Source organism: Erpetoichthys calabaricus, chromosome 1 (genome assembly GCF_900747795.2).
Source record: "Erpetoichthys calabaricus chromosome 1, fErpCal1.3, whole genome shotgun sequence".
NCBI classification, from domain to species: Eukaryota; Metazoa; Chordata; class Cladistia; order Polypteriformes; family Polypteridae; genus Erpetoichthys; species Erpetoichthys calabaricus.
The window spans coordinates 113,700,583-113,722,259 of record NC_041394.2 but is presented as its reverse complement, the minus strand read 5'-3'; the positions used below and the strand labels follow the sequence as shown (position 1 = coordinate 113,722,259).

General features: G+C 37.0%; 2 protein-coding genes across 6 annotated transcripts in view; one reads left to right on the top strand and one right to left on the bottom strand.

Annotated features, from left to right (window-relative positions):
* Window positions 1-6,798, top strand: part of LOC114654659 (protein mono-ADP-ribosyltransferase TIPARP-like) — a 43,619-nt gene extending 36,821 nt beyond the window's left edge. For 2 of the 3 annotated variants that reach the window (XM_051929485.1, XM_028805337.2), the window contains 3 exons: window positions 3,050-3,237; window positions 5,148-5,417; window positions 6,062-6,798. In XM_051929485.1, the coding sequence (XP_051785445.1) occupies window positions 3,050-3,237; window positions 5,148-5,417; window positions 6,062-6,512 (909 nt within the window). In that variant the 3' untranslated portion in view covers window positions 6,513-6,798. The remainder of the gene's footprint in view (window positions 1-3,049; window positions 3,238-5,147; window positions 5,418-6,061) is intronic. The other variant, XM_051929487.1, reaches the window with a different exon arrangement.
* Window positions 6,799-16,728: 9,930 nt separating this feature from the next.
* Window positions 16,729-21,677, bottom strand: part of LOC114654650 (protein mono-ADP-ribosyltransferase PARP12-like) — a 41,155-nt gene continuing 36,206 nt past the window's right edge. For all 3 annotated transcript variants that reach the window (XM_028805314.2, XM_051929454.1, XM_028805323.2), the window contains exon 12: window positions 16,729-20,980. In XM_028805314.2, the coding sequence (XP_028661147.1) occupies window positions 20,661-20,980 (320 nt within the window). In that variant the 3' untranslated portion in view covers window positions 16,729-20,660. The remainder of the gene's footprint in view (window positions 20,981-21,677) is intronic.

The window sequence follows — 21,677 nt, the reverse complement described above, 5'->3', positions numbered from 1 at the left end:
CTTTGTGACTGATGCTTGAACATTATCCTGAAGAATTTGTTGATATTGGGTTGAATTCATGTGACCCTCGACTTTAACAAGGGCCCAAGTCCCTGAACTAGCCACACAGCCCCACAGCATGATGGAACCTCCACCAAATTTGACAGTACGTAGCAGGTGTTTTTCTTTGAATGCAGTGTTCTTCTTCTGCTATGCAAAGCGCTTTTTGTTATGACCAGATAACTCAATTTTTGTCTCATCAGTTCAAAGCACTTTGTTCCAACATGAATCTGGCTTGTCTAAATGAGCATTTGCATACAACAGAGTCTGTTTGTGACGTGAGTGCAGAAAGGGCTTCTTTCTCATCACCCTGCCATACAGATGTTCTTTGTGCAAATTGCGCTGAATTGTAGAACGATGTACAGATACACCATCTGCAGCAAGATGTTCTTGCAGGTCTTTGGAGGTGATCTGTGGGTTGTCTGTAACCACTCACACAATCCTGCGCATATGCCTGTATTTTTCTTGGCCTGCCAGACCTGGGTTTAACAGCAACTGTGCCTGTGGCCTTCCATTTCCTGATTACATTCCTTACAGTTGAAATTGACAGTTTAAACCTCTGAGATAGCTTGTAGCCTTCCCCTAAACCATGATACTGAACAATCTTTGTTTTCACATCTTTTGAGAGTTGCTTTGAGGATCCCATGCTGTCTCTCTTCAGAGGAGAGTTAAAGGGAAGCACAATTTACAATTGACCACCTTAAATACATTTTCTCATGATTGGACACACCTGTCTATGAAGTTCACGGCTTAACGAGCTAATCCAACCAATTTGGTGTTGCAAGTAATCAGTATTGAGCAGTTACATGCATTCAAATCAGCAAAATTATTTAATTTTGACATTTGATTTAATTTCATACAACTAAATACTGTTTCACTAAAAATCTATGTTTGGAAAACACCCCAATACTCAGATGTTCCTAGGAAATGAAAGACATACCACTGTTATCTTTTTTTTGTTGAAAGTAGAGTAAATTATTATGCAGGCTGAGAGGGGTTCCCAGACTTTTTCATATGACTGTAACTTTATAAGAGAGCCAAACAATTCAATGCAAAATAATGCAATGCAAGAATTACATTGACTTGAGAGACATGGCACCAAGTAAGTTATTCCATCTTCAGTTATACAGTAGATGTATATTTTAAATGTAGCAGCCAGTAGCAAGGTCTGTGATTTAACATAGAGTTGATGTTAGCCTAAGAAGTTTATAGGAAATCGAAACAAATTTTTATAATTCAATATTATTGGTTTACAAATAAATGTAATTAATGGACTTTTGAATACTTTGAGTAAATTAAACTTTTTTAACCTTATGCACAATATTTTGTTTTATATGATGAAGTAAAAGTTTCGTGTAGCTCTAGATAAGAAGTTTGATTTAGGAAAAAAAAAAATCTTAATACTGCAGATTTAACATAAAAATATTATTACAATAATGTTTAGTAAGTGGTATTCTAAAAGTCAATTTCTGATTTAAGGGTTATGTGAAACATTATACTGTATGCAGTATATTACATATAACAGTCAAATTATAACTGCAAAACCCAGTCTCACAGTCTGTTGTATGTACAGGTATATCCTCTGGCCAGATCTTTCTGTAAGGCTCATGTGAGCAGATATTATCCACTGTTTTGGAGACTGAGCTTCTGTGAATTTGTGACTCTAGTTTGTTCTTAAAATATAGCATCCCATAAGTCTCATTGGAATTGTGTCAAAATGTTCTTGTATTTCACTTGTGAATAATCAACTTTGTTTTGTGTTAACCTAAAGTGGAGGCTGTAATTAGCTCTCCCAGGTTTAATTATGCCAAACTATCAAATCATACAAAGAATACAGCAAACTTCTTTTTGTTATATCTGGGAAATAAAAAAACCTTAATTGTGAAGTTTTCCAAAACATAATACCAATATTTTTTCCTTTTAGTGTTACCTTAGGAGACTGTGCTGCAACTTACATTAAAGCAAATATAAACACATAATTTAGTGAAACTCAATCTCGAACTATAAATTGCTGAGGGAGGAGAAAGTGGTGACTTTTGTACAAATGCATTCCTGCTCTTCATCAGTAACTCGACAGCTCTGGATGATGCCTTGTCTCAGATCCTTCTCTTGGTACTGCGTTCATTTTGTGATTGAATCATAAGCGGGTATTCCCTTAAACCACATTACAGGGGGCTTAATCTAGACACTGATATTTTTTTTTTTTTTTTTTTAAGAAGTATTTTAAATCCTGCGGGCGACACGGTGGCACAGTGGTAGCACTGCTGCCTCGCAGTAAGGAGACCCGGGTTCGCTTCCCGGGTCCTCCCTGCGTGGAGTTTGCATGTTCTCCCCGTGTCTGCGTGGGTTTCCTCCGGGCACTCCGGTTTCCTCCCACAGTCCAAAGACATGCAGGTTAGGTCGATTGGCGATTCTAAATTGGCCCTAGTGTGTGCTTGGTGTGTGGGTGTTTGTGCGTGTGTCCTGCGGTGGGTTGGCGCCCTGCCCGGGATTGGTTCCCTGCCTTGCGCCCTGTGTTGGCTGGGATTGGCTCCAGCACACCCCCGTGACCCTGTGTTCGGATTCAGCGGGTTGGAAAATGGGTGGATGGATTTAAATCCTGCATTTGATTATGTGTATTGTGTATCTACCCCCACCCCCCCCCAAACAACCCTACCTTAAATTAAATGGGTCTGAAAATGGATTAATATATGTTTACAATATTATATAAAAGTGATCCATACAACTGTACTGTTTAGGTATTTCTTTACAAATGATGTTGAATTTCAGTTCTTGTTGTTTTACTTTTACATAATCAGATACATTTATTTTCATTGATTTCTCCGATTAAAAATTTTTTTCCTGCCCTTCAGAGGGTCTGGTTTTTTTTTTTTTTTTTCATTGTATTTATTTATTGAATCCTGAAATGTCTTAGTTTACGTTGGCCACAGTACTTAACAATCATCATTTTTGAATAATTCTTTAAGATGTAATAACACTAAAGTATTTGTTTTTCCTTTTTATTAAATAGTCAATTGTAAATCAACTTGAAGAAAAAGTTATAAATGGTGAAAGTAGCTGCTTATTTACATTGAAAGGCATTCAGTATATGGTGGACTTTGTAAGCCTAACCCAGAAGAACACACTAACAGGATATGTACGTAAAATCAAGAGAAGACCGGTTTTTCGCCCTCTGCATACCCTACTTCCTCATCTCAAGTAATGTCATTAAGAGGCCAGTGGTCTCATTCTTTTATTGTACTTTTTTTTTTTTTTCTTTTATGCATTTTTCTTTTTCTTGCATTTGGAATCTACTAACTAATCATTTTTCGTGATTGCCCTGGCAATTTTATATTTCAAATATAGGTAATTTGTAAGATTTTACAAATAAAAACCAGTATAGTATACCTTTCTTATAAAGAGAAAATATTTCCAGTTTCAGGACAAACTGACATTTAAATGGGGTGCCAGACTATTGCTGGACCCACTGTTGCACTCATTCAGTAGTTCATTTAATGATATGGGGATAATAATTTTTATGCACCTGAGTGGAATACATCAGTTTATAGTCTGAACAAAACAGTGTACAAGGGGAGATCTCTCTTATTGGTTTACACAGGGTCTCCTATTCAGAGTCTAGTATTCTTACTTGCATGTGCTAACATCATCACTTTCTAGTACCATGATTAACAAATATAAGTACCTTACCATGTAATCTACCATAAATTATTGTTGAAAATATGACAGATATCTTGTAACAGTATCAAATCATGAACTATAAGGACAAGGGTCTGGAATGGTTCTAGGATCATGACAGTAACATTCAACCACAGGATCTTAGAAGTCATGTAGAAATGGACATGCTTGCATACAGTGATATAATATAATACAACTTATTTTTGTATTGTGCTCTTCACTGAGGGCAGACACAGATCACTGTGAACAATTCTCATTTAAAATGCAACTACCTGTATAGTTCATTCTAATTATTAACTACAGAATTAATACACATTAAAATACAGATTTATTAAAACACACACTTTTATATACATGTATGCAATTCCAAACCCACTTGAACCTTTTCAAAATCCCAGGGGAGTTAGAACCTGTGTCAGCAGCACTAGGCCTATTGTGGTAGAACAACTGTGAACAGGACACCAGTCCATTCATTCCACAGCAGGGCACACATATTCAAGCACTGCCACAGAGGCAAGTATAGGGCCACCAGAAGCTTTTGAGGAATTGGGAAGTAAAAGGATTATCTGAAGGAAAACCCTTACAGAAATAGGGAGAATGTGCAAACCTCACACAGACAGCATTCAGGAGAAAAACTTGAGCTCAGGAGATTGGATCTGCCACAGTGCCATGAAGGTGGAAATATATATATATATATATATATATATATATATATATATAATCAAATAAATTATAAAGTTATAGGTATTATTATGAAGGCAAATTAGTTGGAAGCTGGGATGAACAGTGTTTAAGTACTATAGGAAAATTAGACTTAAACTTTGGAAGGTGCAACCAGGCTGCACCATCTCTTGGCAGTGTGTTTTGGCTTTTCAGTCGATCCTGACCCATTTTAGGCCTCCTTGTAGTTATGCTAAATGGTACCATATTGGTGAATTTTAGTCTATTGTAATAGCCCATCTTGCATTACTAGGTAACTGTCTAATTCTAAGTGACTGGAAGAATTCTGTTCTTTCCTCTGTTTCAATATTGTACTTTATCTGAAATTGTAATGAGTTATAATCACAGTGTGGGTCAGTCTAGTTATTTTGCAGGGTATGACACTCCAGCCACCATAAAAAACCTCACACTGTTCCATTCCATCTGAACTAGTGTGGTGCTGAGGTGTCACCCGTTGCATGGCTGCACTCGGGTCCTAATCTGGGATCCTGAGTTTGCCGTGTGATGGGTGCGGCAATGCCCTGTATCAGCGCGTGCTCCTAAATTTCTCTCTTTAATATATTTATAGACATTTTCTTTAAAAATAAATTAAAAGAAGTGGAATGGATTCATGAGTGAGAGAAATATCTAAACAAAGGTTAACATTTATTTTTTTGTACTGTATTGCATTTATTGCCAGAAAACTCATGAAATGTGAACAATGTATTTTTTAGGACTTTGATGCTAAGTGAGGTCCGTTTTTATGGACAACCTTTGCCTCAGGTACGCTCTGGTAACCCGCTAGATGAATTTACAAGTTGGTATCCACCTGTTTGGACCCCTTCTTTCAACAAGGATGAATTTACAAAAATTGAAGTGAAACAATGTGAAGAGGTCTATCTAAAAATACACCAGCTCTTCCACAAAACAATGCTTGAAACTGAAGTTGAGATTGTGAATGTTTACCAAATACAGAATACGTTTTTGTGGGACAAGTATAGAAGGTAAGGATCTTCCAACCATAAAGACATGTTTATGCAGAAATAAGAAATTGAATTATGTTAAAGTATATTATAATTACCTTCAGTTACATGGTCTAATTTAGGAGGCTGAACTTTAATTTTTTTTTGGGCTGTGTACTCTATGCTATTTACACTAGTACATAAAACCTGAAACATATATACTAATAATCATTAGTCCTTTTTATCTTTTGTGCTTTATCTGAAGAAAAAAAGTTAAAAGTCATTAGCACCACTGTCTTATAACAAGGAGACCAGAGTTTCAGGCCTAGCTGACTACACAGAGTTTGCATGATCTCCCTGTGACTGTGAGTCGTCGTCCCCCAACCCCACCCCAGTCCAAAGACATGCAGGTTAGGTGGATTGGTAATGCTACATTGTCCCCTGATATACAGTATATGTGTATGTGTGCGTGTGTTTGTTCACCCTATGATGTACTGGTGCCTTGCCAAGAAATTGTTCCTGCCTTCTGGCTGATGCTTGCTGGTGTAGGTCCTGGCTGTGCTGCAAACTTGCTCTGGATAAGCAAGTTTGGAAAAAGGACGGATGAATTACCAAAATGAGTTTTCATTAATTTAACTTGTGAAATTCATTATGGCTGTTTAAATTGATCTATTTTTAAATTTTAGGCAAAAGGAATTTATGTGTATCAAGTATCATGACTGCAAGGATTCAATCGAGAGACATTTGTTTCATGGAACAACAGAAGCGACAATAGACACAATTTGTAAAATGAACTTTGACCCACGGGTGGCAGGCAAGAATGGAATTGCATATGGCAGAGGAAGCTACTTCGCAAGGGATGCTAGCTATTCGAACGGATATGCTCATAAAAACTTGGAAGGGTTTCAGTTTATGTTTCTTGCCAAAGTTCTCATTGGGAAGACTGATCTGGGAAAAAAGAAGTACTATCGTCCTCCACCGATTCATCCTAAATGCAAAGAAAGTGAACTTTACGATGCTTGTGTTGACCAACGCTTTGACCCGGCAATCTTTGTAGTTTTTGATAGCTGCCAATGCTATCCTTTCTATCTAATCAAATACCGAACTTTACCAAATGTTATAAATATATTTCAGTAATTCTATCATAAGATTATTAAAAAGCATAAACATCTCCATAGTGGTGAATTTTCACAGTGTAATTAAAAATATTTAAGCCGTTAAAGTTTTTGGTATTTGGTACACTGTTATAATCCCTGAAAATATCCCTGTCTTCATAAAAATGTATTTTTTTTTTTTGGAAGATAAAACTAAATGTTAACATGATATTATGCTTCATATTCATCATCACTTTTGTGTGGTAATCCAAAGAGAAAATTGTGTATTGTGCAATAAATTTTATCCTATTACAATATATTCTATCGAACTTTAACTCTGTGAATGATCATATGATTTAAGGTTCACTATCTTCTTGGCTTCTTATGAACTTTGTTTCTAAGCTGGTAGTAGAACCGAGAGAGTTCCGGTAGAGAGCACAAGTGCCCATGTATAGATTTAAGTCTTTTTATGATATACTAGCCTATACATTCTTGCCTACAAACACTATCAATTATTTAAGCATCTTCAGAAAAAACGTTACCATTTACTTGCTAGCTTGATTTACACTACATTTACAGCAGATTATATTGTAATTAGCCTGTAGCCAGTCCATGTAGTTGTCTACGAATGTCTGAAAGGATAAGGTATTAATTAAAGAAGATACAGCAGCTTGGTGTAATTTATTTTTTGTATGGTTTATGTTAATTTCTGGAAATGTTACAAAAGCAATAGGCATACATTAGGTACTGGTAAACTTACTTTGTAAATTACACGCTTGTTGATAATAACTGTATCTTTCTTCCTTCTCCAGTTCATTTCCTTCAGTTTCATACAAGATACCTTAACCTTGTGATCATCAATTTTTACTTTTTGTTAAGAAGTTTTAATAAACATTTTTTTTCAGTTAAGGCAATTTGACTTTTCAGAGGTAAGTTTTGTTTTCTTGCAGAGTTTTTCATTTCCAGTTTTATTATCAAACTGATTGCATGCAAAGAGATGGGCTTATGTGACCTTGTCTCAGTAAAGTGAACATCACATCCAGGGATGGCTCTTTCAGGAGGGATACACTAACCCATGACCCTAAACTGGAATAAGCGGTTTTTGAGAATGGTATGTTGTTATGGTGTAGTGTGTTGAGTTTGCTTGCTTTGGTCTGTGCTTTGCTCTGTAACTTCAAGGAATGATCTCCTGTCCACGTGTTAAATCAAAAAAGACAGGACAAAATGGGGTATTTAGGAATGTGCATACAGTTAGGTCCATAAATATTTGGACAGAGACAACTTTTTTCTAATTTTAGTTCTGTACATTACCACAATGAATTTTAAATGAAACAGCTCAGATGCATTTGAAGTGTAGACTTTCAGCTTTCAGTGGAGTGAACAAAACGATTTTATAAAAATGTGAGGCAACTAAAGCATTTTTTTTAATACAATCCCTTCATTTCAGGGGCTCAAAAGTAATTGGACAAATTAAATAACTGGAAATAAAATGTTCATTTCTAATACTTGGTTGAAAACCCTTTGCTGACAATGACAGCCTGAAGTCTTGAACTCATGGACATCACCAGATGCTGGGTTTCCTCCTTTTTAATGCTCTGCCAGGCCTTTACTGCAGCGGCTTTCAGTTGCTGTTTGTTTGTATGCCTTTCTGTCTGAAGTTTAGTCTTCAACAAGTGAAATGCATGCTCAATTGGGTTAAGACCAGGTGACTGACTTGGCCATCCAAGAATTTTCCACTTCTTTGCTTTAATAAACTCCTGAGTTGCTTTGGCTATATGATTTGGGTCACTGTCCATCTGTATCATGAAATTTCACCCAATCAATTTGACTGCATTTAGCTGGATTTGAGCAGACAGTATGTCTCTGAACACCTCAGAATTCATTCGGCTGCTTCTGTCCTGTGTCACATCATCAATAAACACTAGTGTCCCAGTGCCACTGGCAACCATGCACGCCCAAGCCATCACACTGCCTCCACCGTGTTTTACAGATGATGTGGTATGCTTTGGATAATGAGCTGTTCCACGCCTTCTCCATACTTGTTTCTTGCCATCATTCTGGTACAGGTTGATCTTGGTTTCATCTGTCCAAAGAATGTTTTCCCAGAACTGTGCTGGCTTTTTTAGATGTTCTTTAGCAAAGTCCAATCTAGCCTTTCTATTCTTGAGGCTTATGAGTGGCTTGCACCTTGCCGTGCACCCTCTGTATTTACTTTCATGCAGTCTTCTCTTTATGGTAGACTTGGATATCGATACGCCTACCCCCTGGAGAGTGTTGTTCACTTGGTTGGCTGTTGTGAAGGGGTTTCTCTTCACCATGGAAATGATTCTGTGATCATCCACCACTGTTGTCTTCCGTGGACGTCCAGGTCTTTTTGCATTGCTGAGTTCACCAGTGCTTGCTTTCTTTATCAGGATGTACCAAACTGTACATTTTGCCCCTCATAATATTGCAGCAATTTCTCGAATGGGTTTTTTCTGTTTTCGCAGCTTAAGGATGGCTTCTTTCACCTGCATGGAGAGCTCTTTGACCGCATGTCTGTTCACAGCAAAATCTTCCACATGCAAGCACCACACCTCAAATCAACTCCAGGCCTTTTATCTGCTTAATTGATAATGACATAACGACGGACTTGCCCACACCTCCCATGAAATAGCCTTTGAGTCAATTGTCCAATTACTTTTGAGCCCCTGAAATGAAGGGATTGTGTTAAAAAAATGCTTTAGTTGCCTCACATTTTTATGCAATCGTTTTGTTCATCCCACTGAATTAAAGCTGAAAGTCTGCACTTCAACTGCATCTTAGTTGTTTCATTTAAAATTCATTGTGGTAATGTACAGAACCAAAATTATAAAAAAGTTGTCTCTGTCCAAATATTTATGGACCTAACTGTATGAATACACGGATCAGCTAAAACTTTAAAACCACAGACAAGTGAAATGATTAACATTATCTTTTTAAAATGGCACCTGTCAAGGGGTGGGGATGTATGAGGCAGTAAGTGAACAGTCAGTTCTTGAAAGTGATGTGTAGAAAAAATGAGCAAGCATATGGATCTGAGTGATGTTGACATGGGCCTAGAGTACTGTTGACTTGACCTCCATATTCCCCAGATCTCAATCCAATCAAGCATCTGTTGGATGTGCTGGAAAACAATTCTGATCCATGGAGGCCCCAACATACAGGACTTAAAGGATCTGCTGCTAACATCTTGGTGCCAGATATCACAAGACATCTTCTTAGGTCTTGTGGAGTCCATGCCTCAACGGGTCAGAGCTTTTATGGCAGAACAAGGGGGACTTGCACAATATTAGGCAGGTGGTTTTATGTTGTGGCTGTATGTATAAAGAATCAGTGCTACTACATATAATATATAATATGCACCTAAAACTTACTGAATGTTTATTATCCAGCTAGCTCTGCTACCTGTCTAAGACAAGTTTAAATCTAAGTAATTAATTTAGACCTCGGCTTTATTGTTGGCAGTGCAGTGTGTCCATCCATTTTTATTATGAAGTACATTAGAGCTAAGTAATAAAGGAAAATGAAAAATGTGTTGTGTTGTAGCAGTATACATAAACTAAGATGGTTAAATTTTACATGTAAAATTGATGTAATGTTGTAATGTAGAATGGAACATGCTATTTGTTAAATGTACATAATGCTGCAATTCCCACTACTCCTTTCTCTTTAGGTCTTTATTTGATCCCAGGAATAGATGTACAGTAACATTCTGTAAGTACTATAAAATCAGTGACTGTTAACCAGTTTGAGGAATAGCTAGACTTATGGTTAGTTGAAATTTTCCATAATTCATATATGATATTTATTTAAAATAGATGTATGTTTTGTAATGTTAACTTAAAACATTTATTCACATTATAGATTTATGAGAGTGTGTGTGTTTGTGAGTGTGCCTTGCAATGAATTTCTCAGATTGACACTGGGCTCTCAAGAGCATGGACTATATAAGCAGGTTAAAAAATAATGGATTCATGTATATGAAGTGACTTTAAACCTTTTTATATGCAGTATTTTTATAGAACTCAACACAGGATTGATGTTGGATGTGTTAAATATATATGTACAAAACTGACATTTCAATGGTTCAGTACATAATAATGCTACCTTTTTGTTTGTCTGTGGTTGTTTTTATTGCTCAGTGTAAATGTAACTTTCACTGAACCCTCCTGTTTTATTGTTCTATTTTTTTCTAGATAGTGGTGTTTTCTTTTACTGGTGCATTTTAATTATATTCATAAAAATGAATATGATAAATAATGTGTAGTATTTTAGCCAGTTATACAGTTAAAAAATAATACTTTAGACTGGTAAGTTGTAAGAAACCATTGTAAAAAAAAAAAAAAAAACAATACAGCAAGAAGTGACACAAATGCTTGCGTTTTACACTTTAAACTAAAACATTTATGTGTATGCAAGGCCTTTCTCACCACGCATGGTGGTATCTGAAATAAATACTCTTCATAAATACAAATGAACAACTTTTTTACCTTTATGTTTGGTGTTCAAATTTTGCCATTCACTGAACCTTCAAAGTGGGTACCCTGTTTCAATAATAGAGACACGACAAAGACCTTCAGAAACATCTATTTGAATTTTTAATGGGAAGTGTCCTGGAGTGGAAAATCTTCCATTTTTAAACTGCAGACTGATTATATTAAGAACCAGGATGAACTAAATTTACAGGAATTTAATTACAGGCATTGCAAGCATCCTTTTTTGAACAATCTTCCTGTATTGTATTAGTCTGTGCTATTAGGTTTACAGTTTAATGATGGAGTGAAACGAAGGGCAAGTACATGTCACACAATCTGTTTCAATTAGTTTATAATCTGGGAATGGATGGGTGCCGTAGTACTAGCAATTACAGAATTAGTTTATAGCTTGAGAAAGGAAGAAGTAAGGAGGTACTTAAAAGATCAAACACTTTGATCAGAGTCCTTCGTCATTAGGACAAGATAGCCAATCAAATGTGTCACATGTCCCTAAACACCACATGTGCATTATAGCATAAATATGGCTCATCTGATGGAGCAAAGATGACAACAGAAGGGCAACAAAAGATTAAATAGACATGGGACCTTTCTGATTTGGATGTCAAATGTGTAATTTACCGGTAATGTAACCTATGAATAGCACCGAGCACTAAATCAAAAGCCACCTAGGACAACATCCACTCCATGACATTTCCTGTTTTCAGTAATCTTTTCTAAGACTGTTGATATCTGGACTTTGGTATCTATTTTATTTTCTGTTATATTTGATTTGGTAGTGTTATGTTAATAAATACCATATTGCTTTTATTTTTTTTTTTTTTATACTTTGTCTTTTATCTAGAGTGATTGAAATAATAAGAGAATTGCTAAGTTGGGGGATGATTGCTGCTTTCTTGCCTGCAGGATATATCAAGGCTATTCCAAGTTCGCTCCTAAATAATTAGAACAACTGCGGTAAAAGTAAGTAAAAGTGAGACATTGTTTGGTTAATAAGTGGCATATAACCCAAAGCGCTGCAAGAGAATCCTATGCAAAATATGGCAGAGTGACTGGCAATTGGCAGCACTCGAGACATTGTCTGTCTAGGATCTCTGTGTATGCGTGTGTACCTGTCTGTGTGGTAATCGTCAAGGGTTTGAAGTACATGAGCCTAATAAACATTCCTGGTAAGTCTCACAAACTTAATATAGACTTAATGCAGATAATACAGGCAGTTTATTAAAAACAGTACTGTATACATAATATTTTTTTTTAATAGCTCAATAATCAGACTTTCTCACCTAGCACCATTACAAAGAAATTAACAAAGCACACAGCAATACAATTCAAGGTAACAGAGTGGAATACAAAATGAGATAGTTCCAACATGTGATTATTTTTGTATAGAGCCAGCAGATATCCTGACACATAGATGTTGAATCGTTTATATTTAGGCCTAACATATAATACAATTCAAAAGAGAAACAACACTGAAGCCAAAAGAAACTTAAAATCTGAAAGGAAGTATGAGAGATTACAATACAAACCTTCTGTATTCCCTTTAACATTTTCAGAATTTTCCATTTAAATATTTACACATTAATGGCACCTTTGGTAAGGCTCACAGGTATGCTGATCAGATGAAGGCTAGCGTCATTCAGGAGTGCCAACACAGTTGTACCATTTGAAACAGAAGTGGAAAGTAGTTATTGATATATAAAGAGATCTTAACAATGACTACAATTTGTCTATGGTACTTGTCACATTTTATAAAGGCCATAGGATTTATAAGTGATCAACTGTCACTTATATGAGAAGATCCCCTTAGGACGCAGACCTAATTTTGGCAACTGCAATAAGTAATCTTCCTTTACAAGGATTTACTTTTCATCCATTTGTTCTTGTATGGGTTACATTAATAATGGCTGAGGGAGGTCCGCTCACACTTCCTTATTTCCAGATCCTCCAAAATATTTCCGTAATCATACAACAGCTATAATCCCCCTGGCGTGTCCTAGGTTTACCCATGCCTTTCTTCCCTGTGGGCTCTAGATATCCTGACAACTTTTCTCTTTTTAGTTCAGAGCAGCTGTACATCTGTTGTGAGGTTCCACCAAAAGTGTTGTACCGTGTTAGCCATTATGGATGTAATGAGAAGTCAAGCTAAATGACACCTTTTATTGGCTAACTAAAAAGATTACAATATGCAAGTTTCCGAGGCAACTCCGGCCTCTTCTTCAGGCAGGGTGTAAACAGGGCTTATTGTAATCTTTTTAGTTAGCCAGTTAAAGGTGTCATTTTGTTTGAGGTTCCACCAAGTTACTGAGTACCTTATCCCATTAGAGCAAGTCTCTCCAAGCATGTGGAAAAAACATTTTAGTAGTATTGCACCCATGGCTTTATTCTTATGAATACCACCCATAGATTGTGACCATAAGTGAGGATTCAGATGACTATTAAACTGAGTAGATTATGTAATATGTTGAATCCTGTTTTACCTCTATCATCAAGTATGTTAAGAACATTCCTTTATGTAGCTTTGAACACATAAGAGGTGCCATAAACTGCAAAAGTCATCATAAAATGCACCTCTGATATTCTGATAGCAGTATCTGACATAATTTTTTTTTTTTAAATCCATCCTTGTATTAGTTAAAATATCATACAATAGATCTTCCTTTTATATTCTAGTAGCAGTTTATAAAAATAGAGATATTCTAAAAGTCATGGCTAGAAATTTCCTAGCCTTTAAACAATTCTTATTTTAATAAATTCAGGCAGTCTCCTTAGCTTCCTCTCATTAAAAGTTATAAAAAAGCAAATTATATGGTTCAACACATAAAGTAAAATTTTATTTAAACCATAGTAGTATTATAAGTGTGCTGCTTTTATAGTATATCTTTTCATCCAATTTCTCTGTGTTCCATTGTGAAGAACTAGAGCCTGTTTCTGGAATATGGAGTACAATGTAATTGACTACATTGAAATGGACACCAGGTCCACTGTAGAGTACACTCATTTGACGACGAGTCCAGCTGAGGGCAGCAGAAAGTGTTAAATTGTGTTGTGGTCCCTAGGGGGTGCTGCAGCTCCCCAAACACCCAACACAAATGCTCGGACACAGGTTCAGCACACAACAAGAGGATTTTATTGTGTGAAACTCTTGTAAGGGAAGAGTTTCCCACACCACATTCATGGTCACAGTAATTAGCTCAACCACACTGTACTACTGTCGTCTTCTCTCTTTCACCCTCTCCTCTGCTCCTCCAGCAAGCTTTGTCCACCTCCTCCCGACTCTGGTTAACTAACAGAGCTGAGGTAGGCAGCTCCTTTTATATAAAACTTGGGAGTAATTCCGGCATCCCGAAGTCTTGTCCTGGGAGCACTTCCAGGTAAGGCCGGAGCCTGATGAAGTGAGGCTCGCTAGTCTTTTCTGCACCCCCTACTGGCACCAATGGAACCCAATAGGGCTTAGGCAGTAAACTACAATTCTCCATATGGCCTGCGGGAATCCAAGAAGGCACTCTAACCCAGGGGGAGGTTCCATCTAGCAGTTTTGTGGAAACTGCCTCCTGCTGACCTTTCACAGCATGGGTGCCCCAGCCAAGTAAGGTTCTACATACATCTCCGATGTCGGTCCTCCTGTAGCGTCCGTTGCACTGCTTGTTGTGAAGAGACTTCCCAAGGGCTTGCATGGAGAGCAGGTACCAACTGAGGGAGTGCTGACTTAGCGTCCCTCAACAAGGGACAGATTAGACTGTGGCCTGGAAGTGTTTCAGAAGGGACAAAAAGTGAACTGGGAAGTACTTTTGAGCAGAGGCTTTCTGCGATGAATCTATTGAATATGGAGTCAGGTGTAGAGCTGATCAATGGTTCAACTAGTAGAAAGCAGAGAGAGCAGCTACTATATGTTTCAGAGGTGTTGGAGGATAAAGAGGGAGTGTGAGGGAAAATGCTGTTAGCCAGGGCATGGGTTCAGAGCAAGAATCAGCCTTAGATGGGATGCCCTAAAGTCACAGGACTTATTCCTAGTTTTGCACACCCCCACATTTGCTTTTACTGAGCCCTTTAGCTTTAACAGTCATTTTAATAAGTGATGAACAAGCAAAAGCCACACAAAACGCATAGGATCTGAACTGGGGGTAAAGCACTATGGAGGGTGGCCACATGACCTGCTGCAGAGCTGTGCTGCCAATCTTTAAAATCTTTTATGTTTATTAAAAGATGAACATGGAGTGTCCCCCCTCCACTGTGTCAACTTTTCCCCTTTTACCTTTCAATAAACACCTGACATCCACATAATTATCGAGCAGAATTGTTGAATTGTACCACCTGTGCATGATGAATTCCTCTAATACTTTATGATTTCAATTTTATGTAGAACTTATTACCTTTTGAATCTCAATCCCAGTTCCGGCATTTAAAATATTCTCTTACACTTCTAGTCACTCAGGTTTTTTTTTTCCTCCACCAATATTCATCCAAATGTGTGACTTCTGATGGAATTTCAAAGAGCAGTAATTAAATAAGGTTTACTTCTGCCCAGGTACCTGCAATGGAGTATGTAGATTGTGTAGTCAAAATTAGTCTTGTGTAGTCAAAAGTAATCTTGGACCCAGGAGCAAAGTACTATGAGGGGAGCATTGGAGGGATTCTATTTTACCCTACGTCTGTATGTATATTATTTAAATGTCAAGAGAGAGTTCAAAAAGGGAAACAACGGGCCTTTTTGTCTTATTTGAAGGGCCTGCAGTGTAATTCTGGGTGCCTAAACTCTTACAAAAAAAAAACATGGAATACAACTGGAGTATTCCATTAAAAGGCACCGGACAGGGACATCATAAAGTTTCAGAACAAACCCTGATCCCTATGCCAATTCCAGACTCAGACCTCAGGAAAGCATATGGATAGCTAACCTTTACTGGCACCCTTTGGAAGCAAGAGTGGTGCAGAAGAAGAAAGTACAACAGGAATGGTGTCTTTATTAAGATAACAACATAAGGAGGGAATGAAGACGGGGAAGTGTATAAATAAAACAGAAGCCATATAAACAAATAACAGGAGACCAGACAGTGATAGTAAAAAAAAAAAAAAAAATTGGGGTTCAAGCACCAGCATGATGCTGCCAGTCCCAAATTGTCCTCCTGTCTTTGAAATCAGAGTGCCTGTGGCTGTGAGAGCATTTTAAATTCCATTTGAAGGATCTCAAATTCCAGTCCTGGCGGGCCGCAGTGACCTGATTTTGCTGCTAATTAACTTCTTCTGAATTCATTTTAATTGACTTGCTATTGACGACTCGGACCCCTTAATTGCTTCTTTTTTTCCTAAATCGCTGCAGGACCTCTCCTCTATCTCTTATAGAAAATAATTCAGTCACCCACTTCATGGATTCTGTGATAGATAGATAGATAGATAGATAGATAGGTACTTTATTAATCCCAAGGGGATGTGTACTAATTAAATACATTGCATTTTTCATTCCACCAAATGGCATATACAGCTGATGGTATGCTCTAATAAAGGAGATATTACATAGTAAAAAGTAATGGTAAATAGAAAAGGCTGAGAAAAGAAGCCCTAATCCAATTCAAGCCCACTGAATGTCACACAGAAAGAAGTAGCTGATGGTCATCCCACAAGGGTCACATAATCAGGTCCTTGTGATGCCCTGGTTGCCCACACCCTTGGCATTTCCTGTTTCTTGAGACATTCATACTCCTGTATTAAGGATGGATTAGTGCAATGAGGACTCAAACAACAAGATTGGTGCAAAGTGCTTAGTACAGTTTATTCAAACAAAGAGGTGTCCATTAAAAGTGCAGTACAGGTTCTTCAATAGATAAATAATCCATGAAAATGAGTGCTCCTGTTGGAGCTAAATAACTCCTTATTCTAACAATCCACAAAAGCATCTTGACAGAGAGCCCTGGTTCTAAGGGCAGCTCTAGATTTTATCTTTTCAGAGATACTGTACAGGAATACCTGATAATTTTTGAGGAGCCTACCTTCTGTGTCGTAAGTGACAAGCCTCCACCTATTCCTAGTTAGACTTTGCCTGTTGACATTTGGTTGCCTATTTTCTGACAGAATTGACATTTCATTGCCCAGCGGCAGCCCCCATCTTTCCACACTTACTTACACTGTATTGTACCACCTCAGTGCCTTGTCAAGCCAAAGCAATCAGCTACAATATTTATAACATTTTAAAAATAATTACACATTTTTACATTTTTTTCACTTTTATTCATTTTAATATATAACATAATACATTTTTAACATTTGCTATTTTAAATTTTAACAGCGATTAAAGGCATATAGTACCTACAAATTACAGCATTGTGAAAACTGGCGGATGGATATTATAGCTCTTCAGCAGTCATGGTCTTAGGATAGGGTACCCATCTATCTTTACCTACTTAGATGATGATGTAGCCCTCAGTCACAACTGTCTCCCACAATCAAAACTAAGAAGCACCACTGCAAAAATTTACAATTTTTGATACAAAAGAAGGTAACAGAACTCAAAGTACTCGGTAAAGATCTCCTTGAGTATCTCTGTTATATTCTGAGATGCCAGTGAGTTTACCATAACTTGTAGAAAACGTCATCAATCACATCTATCATCAAAGAAATCACCCATATTTTTTTATCCCATTTTTTAAACTTTCATAGCATTGAAAGAGTAGAGACTATCCCAGCCCCCTCACTGTGGTGCCAGTTTAACACGGCACCAACACTCCCATACTGTGGCCAGGTTACAGCCACCAACTAACCTGGTCTGGTCGTCTACTCTACGGCATGTAAAGGGATTATCTGGGAAAAAATACAAACACATGCAGGCAGTGAGTAGATAAGAAGCATTAAGTGCTGTGATGCCACTATTCTTAAAAATGAGAATGTAAAGTAGTGCTGTAAATGTAATTAAAATAGGTATTGATGCTATTTTTGCAACACATTTGTAATTAAAAACATATATTAGTAGAAGTAACATTTTTTAAAATGTATAGTGCAAGCCCAGAAAATAAGGATGAAACATAATGTTCCTTGATTCTCGCATCAAAAGTAGTCGTAAAGTGCAAAACAAAAAAGGTATTCAGATGACACCTTCATGAAAGTTCAGCTTGTGTATGAAGTGTTAGTTTTTACTAGATCTGCTCTCATGCTGAGGCTGTTCTTGAAATATAAACAATCTTATATCGTATAAACAATCTTTGAGTTTGTATGGACGGATCCACCAAAATGTGCTGTACATAGAAGGCTTAACAATGATTTGTTTTGATAATTTGTTTGACATGGGGCTTTGCCCCCTGCTCGCTTTGCTTGCCAACCCCCGTGTTTGCGCTACGCGCTAGCCTCTTTGCGTTTCGGCCGCTTGCGTATGGGGATGCAGATGTACAATTTACTATTTTACATTACAGTGAGTAATTAACCATATTAAAAAATATTAAAACGTAATAGTTTGAAAGTAAATTATGTTTCATGTTGCGTTAAATTTATTGCGCAATACGATTTTGTTCTGTTTGGCTTTGAAATTAACATGCAAAAACTTTTTATACTAACGCTTTTACTGTAAAACTTAAGTAAAAGAAATTTTTTAAATTAAATTTTCGTCAATATCGCATTGAATTGTGATTCTGTGTTTGGACTTTCATCGTTACAATGCAATGTATAGGTGCCCACGATTGAATTTTGTTTCTTTCTCTCTATTAAATAAAACAACTTTTTTTGAATGTTTGGCTCTGAGATTTGTAAATTGTCTTTGCAAAAGCTATTCTAACGGGAATGTGTTGACGTTTTAATACGAATGGCCTATCAAGATCTCCTTTGTTGTGTAATGTTATCCGCAGAAGATGTACTACATTACCTTTCTTGGATACATCCTTCTTTCTACAGTAATTCGTGCGGAGGAAGACCGGACAGTATTAACAGTTATAGATATTCTTCAGAATATTGTAAGTTGTTGTTTTCATCTTCTGCACGATCACCACCAACTGTTTCAGCATAGTCTATTGATACGCATTTAACCAATATGCAGTGTAACCGATCAACATTTTTGGCGTTAATTCGTTTGACTTCGTTGTTTCTCAGTGCTAGGATTTTTCTGTTGATAACCCTTCGTGATGAAATTCTTCAATAAGATTTGGACATAATACGTCTTCTTTAATTGTGAACTTAAAGTGAGGAAAACATTAAAATTTATAAGAGCTGAGAGAGCAAGAACTGTGTCTGTCAAAAGCATTCACACGAATGAGATGTGAGAGTACCGTGTGCATGGTTTTCTATGGTTGAGAGGAGGGCGTGACTTGAAAACATCGAATGCCTAAAGTCTCGACTCGCAGGACTTGAAAAAATATTCCAAAAAGTCTTGTCTCATCGCAGGATTTTTTTTATAATAATAGAGAGATATGTTAGCATAATACTTTCTTTTCAAGACCTGTTACCCGGTAACTGAGCTGAAGTGAGCGATTGATTTCATAAAGTCTGCGTAATAATGGACTCGGACAGAAGAGGAACTGCTTGCTAGTGCTGGTGAAGTAGGACAAGAGCAGGGTGTTACAACCTTCTCACACTCCAAAAAACCATACTGTCCAAGTACAGTATATGGACACTGCTGGTGGTGGTACACCGCAGGAGTATATGGGGTAGCTCAGAAGAGAGTTGGGCTGGCATAAACAAGGATGGGAAAATAGGACAACCTGGGAGGAAACATGCCATTATTCCTCCAGAGTGCTTGAGTGTTGGTGACCCAGCACTTGACAGAGTTGCCTGACTGTCTGCCTGAAGAGAGACCTGGCTGTTTTAAGATTACCAAAGACTTCGGGATGCCGAGTACAGTGTACTGAATGCATAGCACTTTATCTGGAGAGCTGCTGGTTCGTTGGTTATCTGCATTTCATTATTAACTAATGTCTGGTTAAGAAGACAAATGTAGCTGCTAAAAACTAAAATAGGCAATTAAGGATTCTGAATTATAACAGGCAAGGTAACTAAAATTAACCTCAAAAAACATATTGGTTTAGTAGTAAATGATAAATGGGTTCTAATTAAGAAATTGGTTGAAGTGATGACCGGCAGCCACTACAGACCACCAGGACTATAATTGAGGACCTCTGATCTGCAATGTAACTAAAATTTGTCTGTGATGAATGAAAGCGTTAACAATGCATAAGTTAAATACCAAGTTTCATTATCAGCAAACACTGTCGTCTAATTAGGAAACTGGCTGGAATAAAAACCTGTAGCCAGTGTAGCCCCACAGGACCAGGATTGAGGACACCTGGTCTTAACAAATCAGTGTTTTTATGGGTACTCATGATAAAATTAGTCATTTGTAAAGTTTGTATTTGTATCTACCTGTGAAGTTTTAACAGTACTCTGCAGCTTCACTCTGTGAAAAACACAATACAAAAATAAACTGAACTGAATTCATTACGACACGTCAGTGGTTGAGCACTCCAGTGGACTGAATAAAGTGACCACTCAGCGTATAGCAGCTAAATCCAAAATTTTTCCATTCATTTTTACAAAATCTCCTAATCTGAACAGAAATAATCTTAACTTTTGTGGTTCATGCTAATTCAGACCATTTAAGAGAGATGACATTTGTAACTAGTAACAACTTTCATGAAAAAATGTTAAAATATGAAATTCTTTAATTTCATTTCCTCAGGTAATTCTTAAAACAGTTCTATTGCTTACCAAATTGACATAATTTTTTTGGGGTAAACTAATTTGCTCAGATTTATCTTGCTTGGTGCCATGCTATATTCTATTACATATGCAGGGTAGATCTGACATCTATCAAAGATAACAAAGATAGAAGGGTTGTCAACGTTGTCAACACAACTATCGTAGAAATTCATATTACTCCCATCTTTAGAGGGAGGCCTGTTGTAGCTGCTTGATCCTTTAATAAACTTTCCCACCAAAACCTGGGCTACAAACAAGATGTTTTCGGAGCATCTGGCATTTGAGTAGCTGTGGGAATAAGAAGCGTCTCTTGCAAAGTAGCTTCCTGTAAAATAAATAAATGCAAAATGTTATAAAACACATATCATAGTAGCAAATAGGGAACAGGAAGATAATTTACATTTATGGTGACTTTTTTTTTTTTATCTGAAGTTATTCATCTTTATGAAAAAGTAAACAATTCAAACATGTACCATATTACAGAAGATGACAAGGGAAACGGTCAGTTTTGTAGTGAGTGTTGTCAGTTGCTACACCAAGCTTTTTTTGTTATGTTATGTACAGCGATGCTAAATTATTAAACAAGCTGGCTTACTCGCCTTTAGTAGGCTGACCTTGGCCATATTTTCAACTGAAATTTTTAGATTTGGGCCTAACCCTGCTTGTTTTGGAATACTTCTATAGTTGTACTTCTTGATTACTTTCATAATTTATTTTTTGCCTTGCCGTTTTATTTTTAGTCATTTCTTTGCTTGTTTTCAGCAGTATTTTTGCTTTGTCCTTTATGCTGTTGTATGTTCTCATTTGGTTACCCACTCCCGGCTGCTTGACCATGTCTCGGCCTGTACCTTAGATATCCATTTCTCACTTCTTGGATGCAAAGTGAAAGAATGCTCAGCCGAAGGCAGAATAAATGGCAGGAGTATAAAAGTTTGTAAAGTGATGAATTGGGCAAATAAAAACAAGAAATAGCAGTACAGAGAGTTGGATCAAATGAGATCAGGTAAAGCTTCAAACCGAAG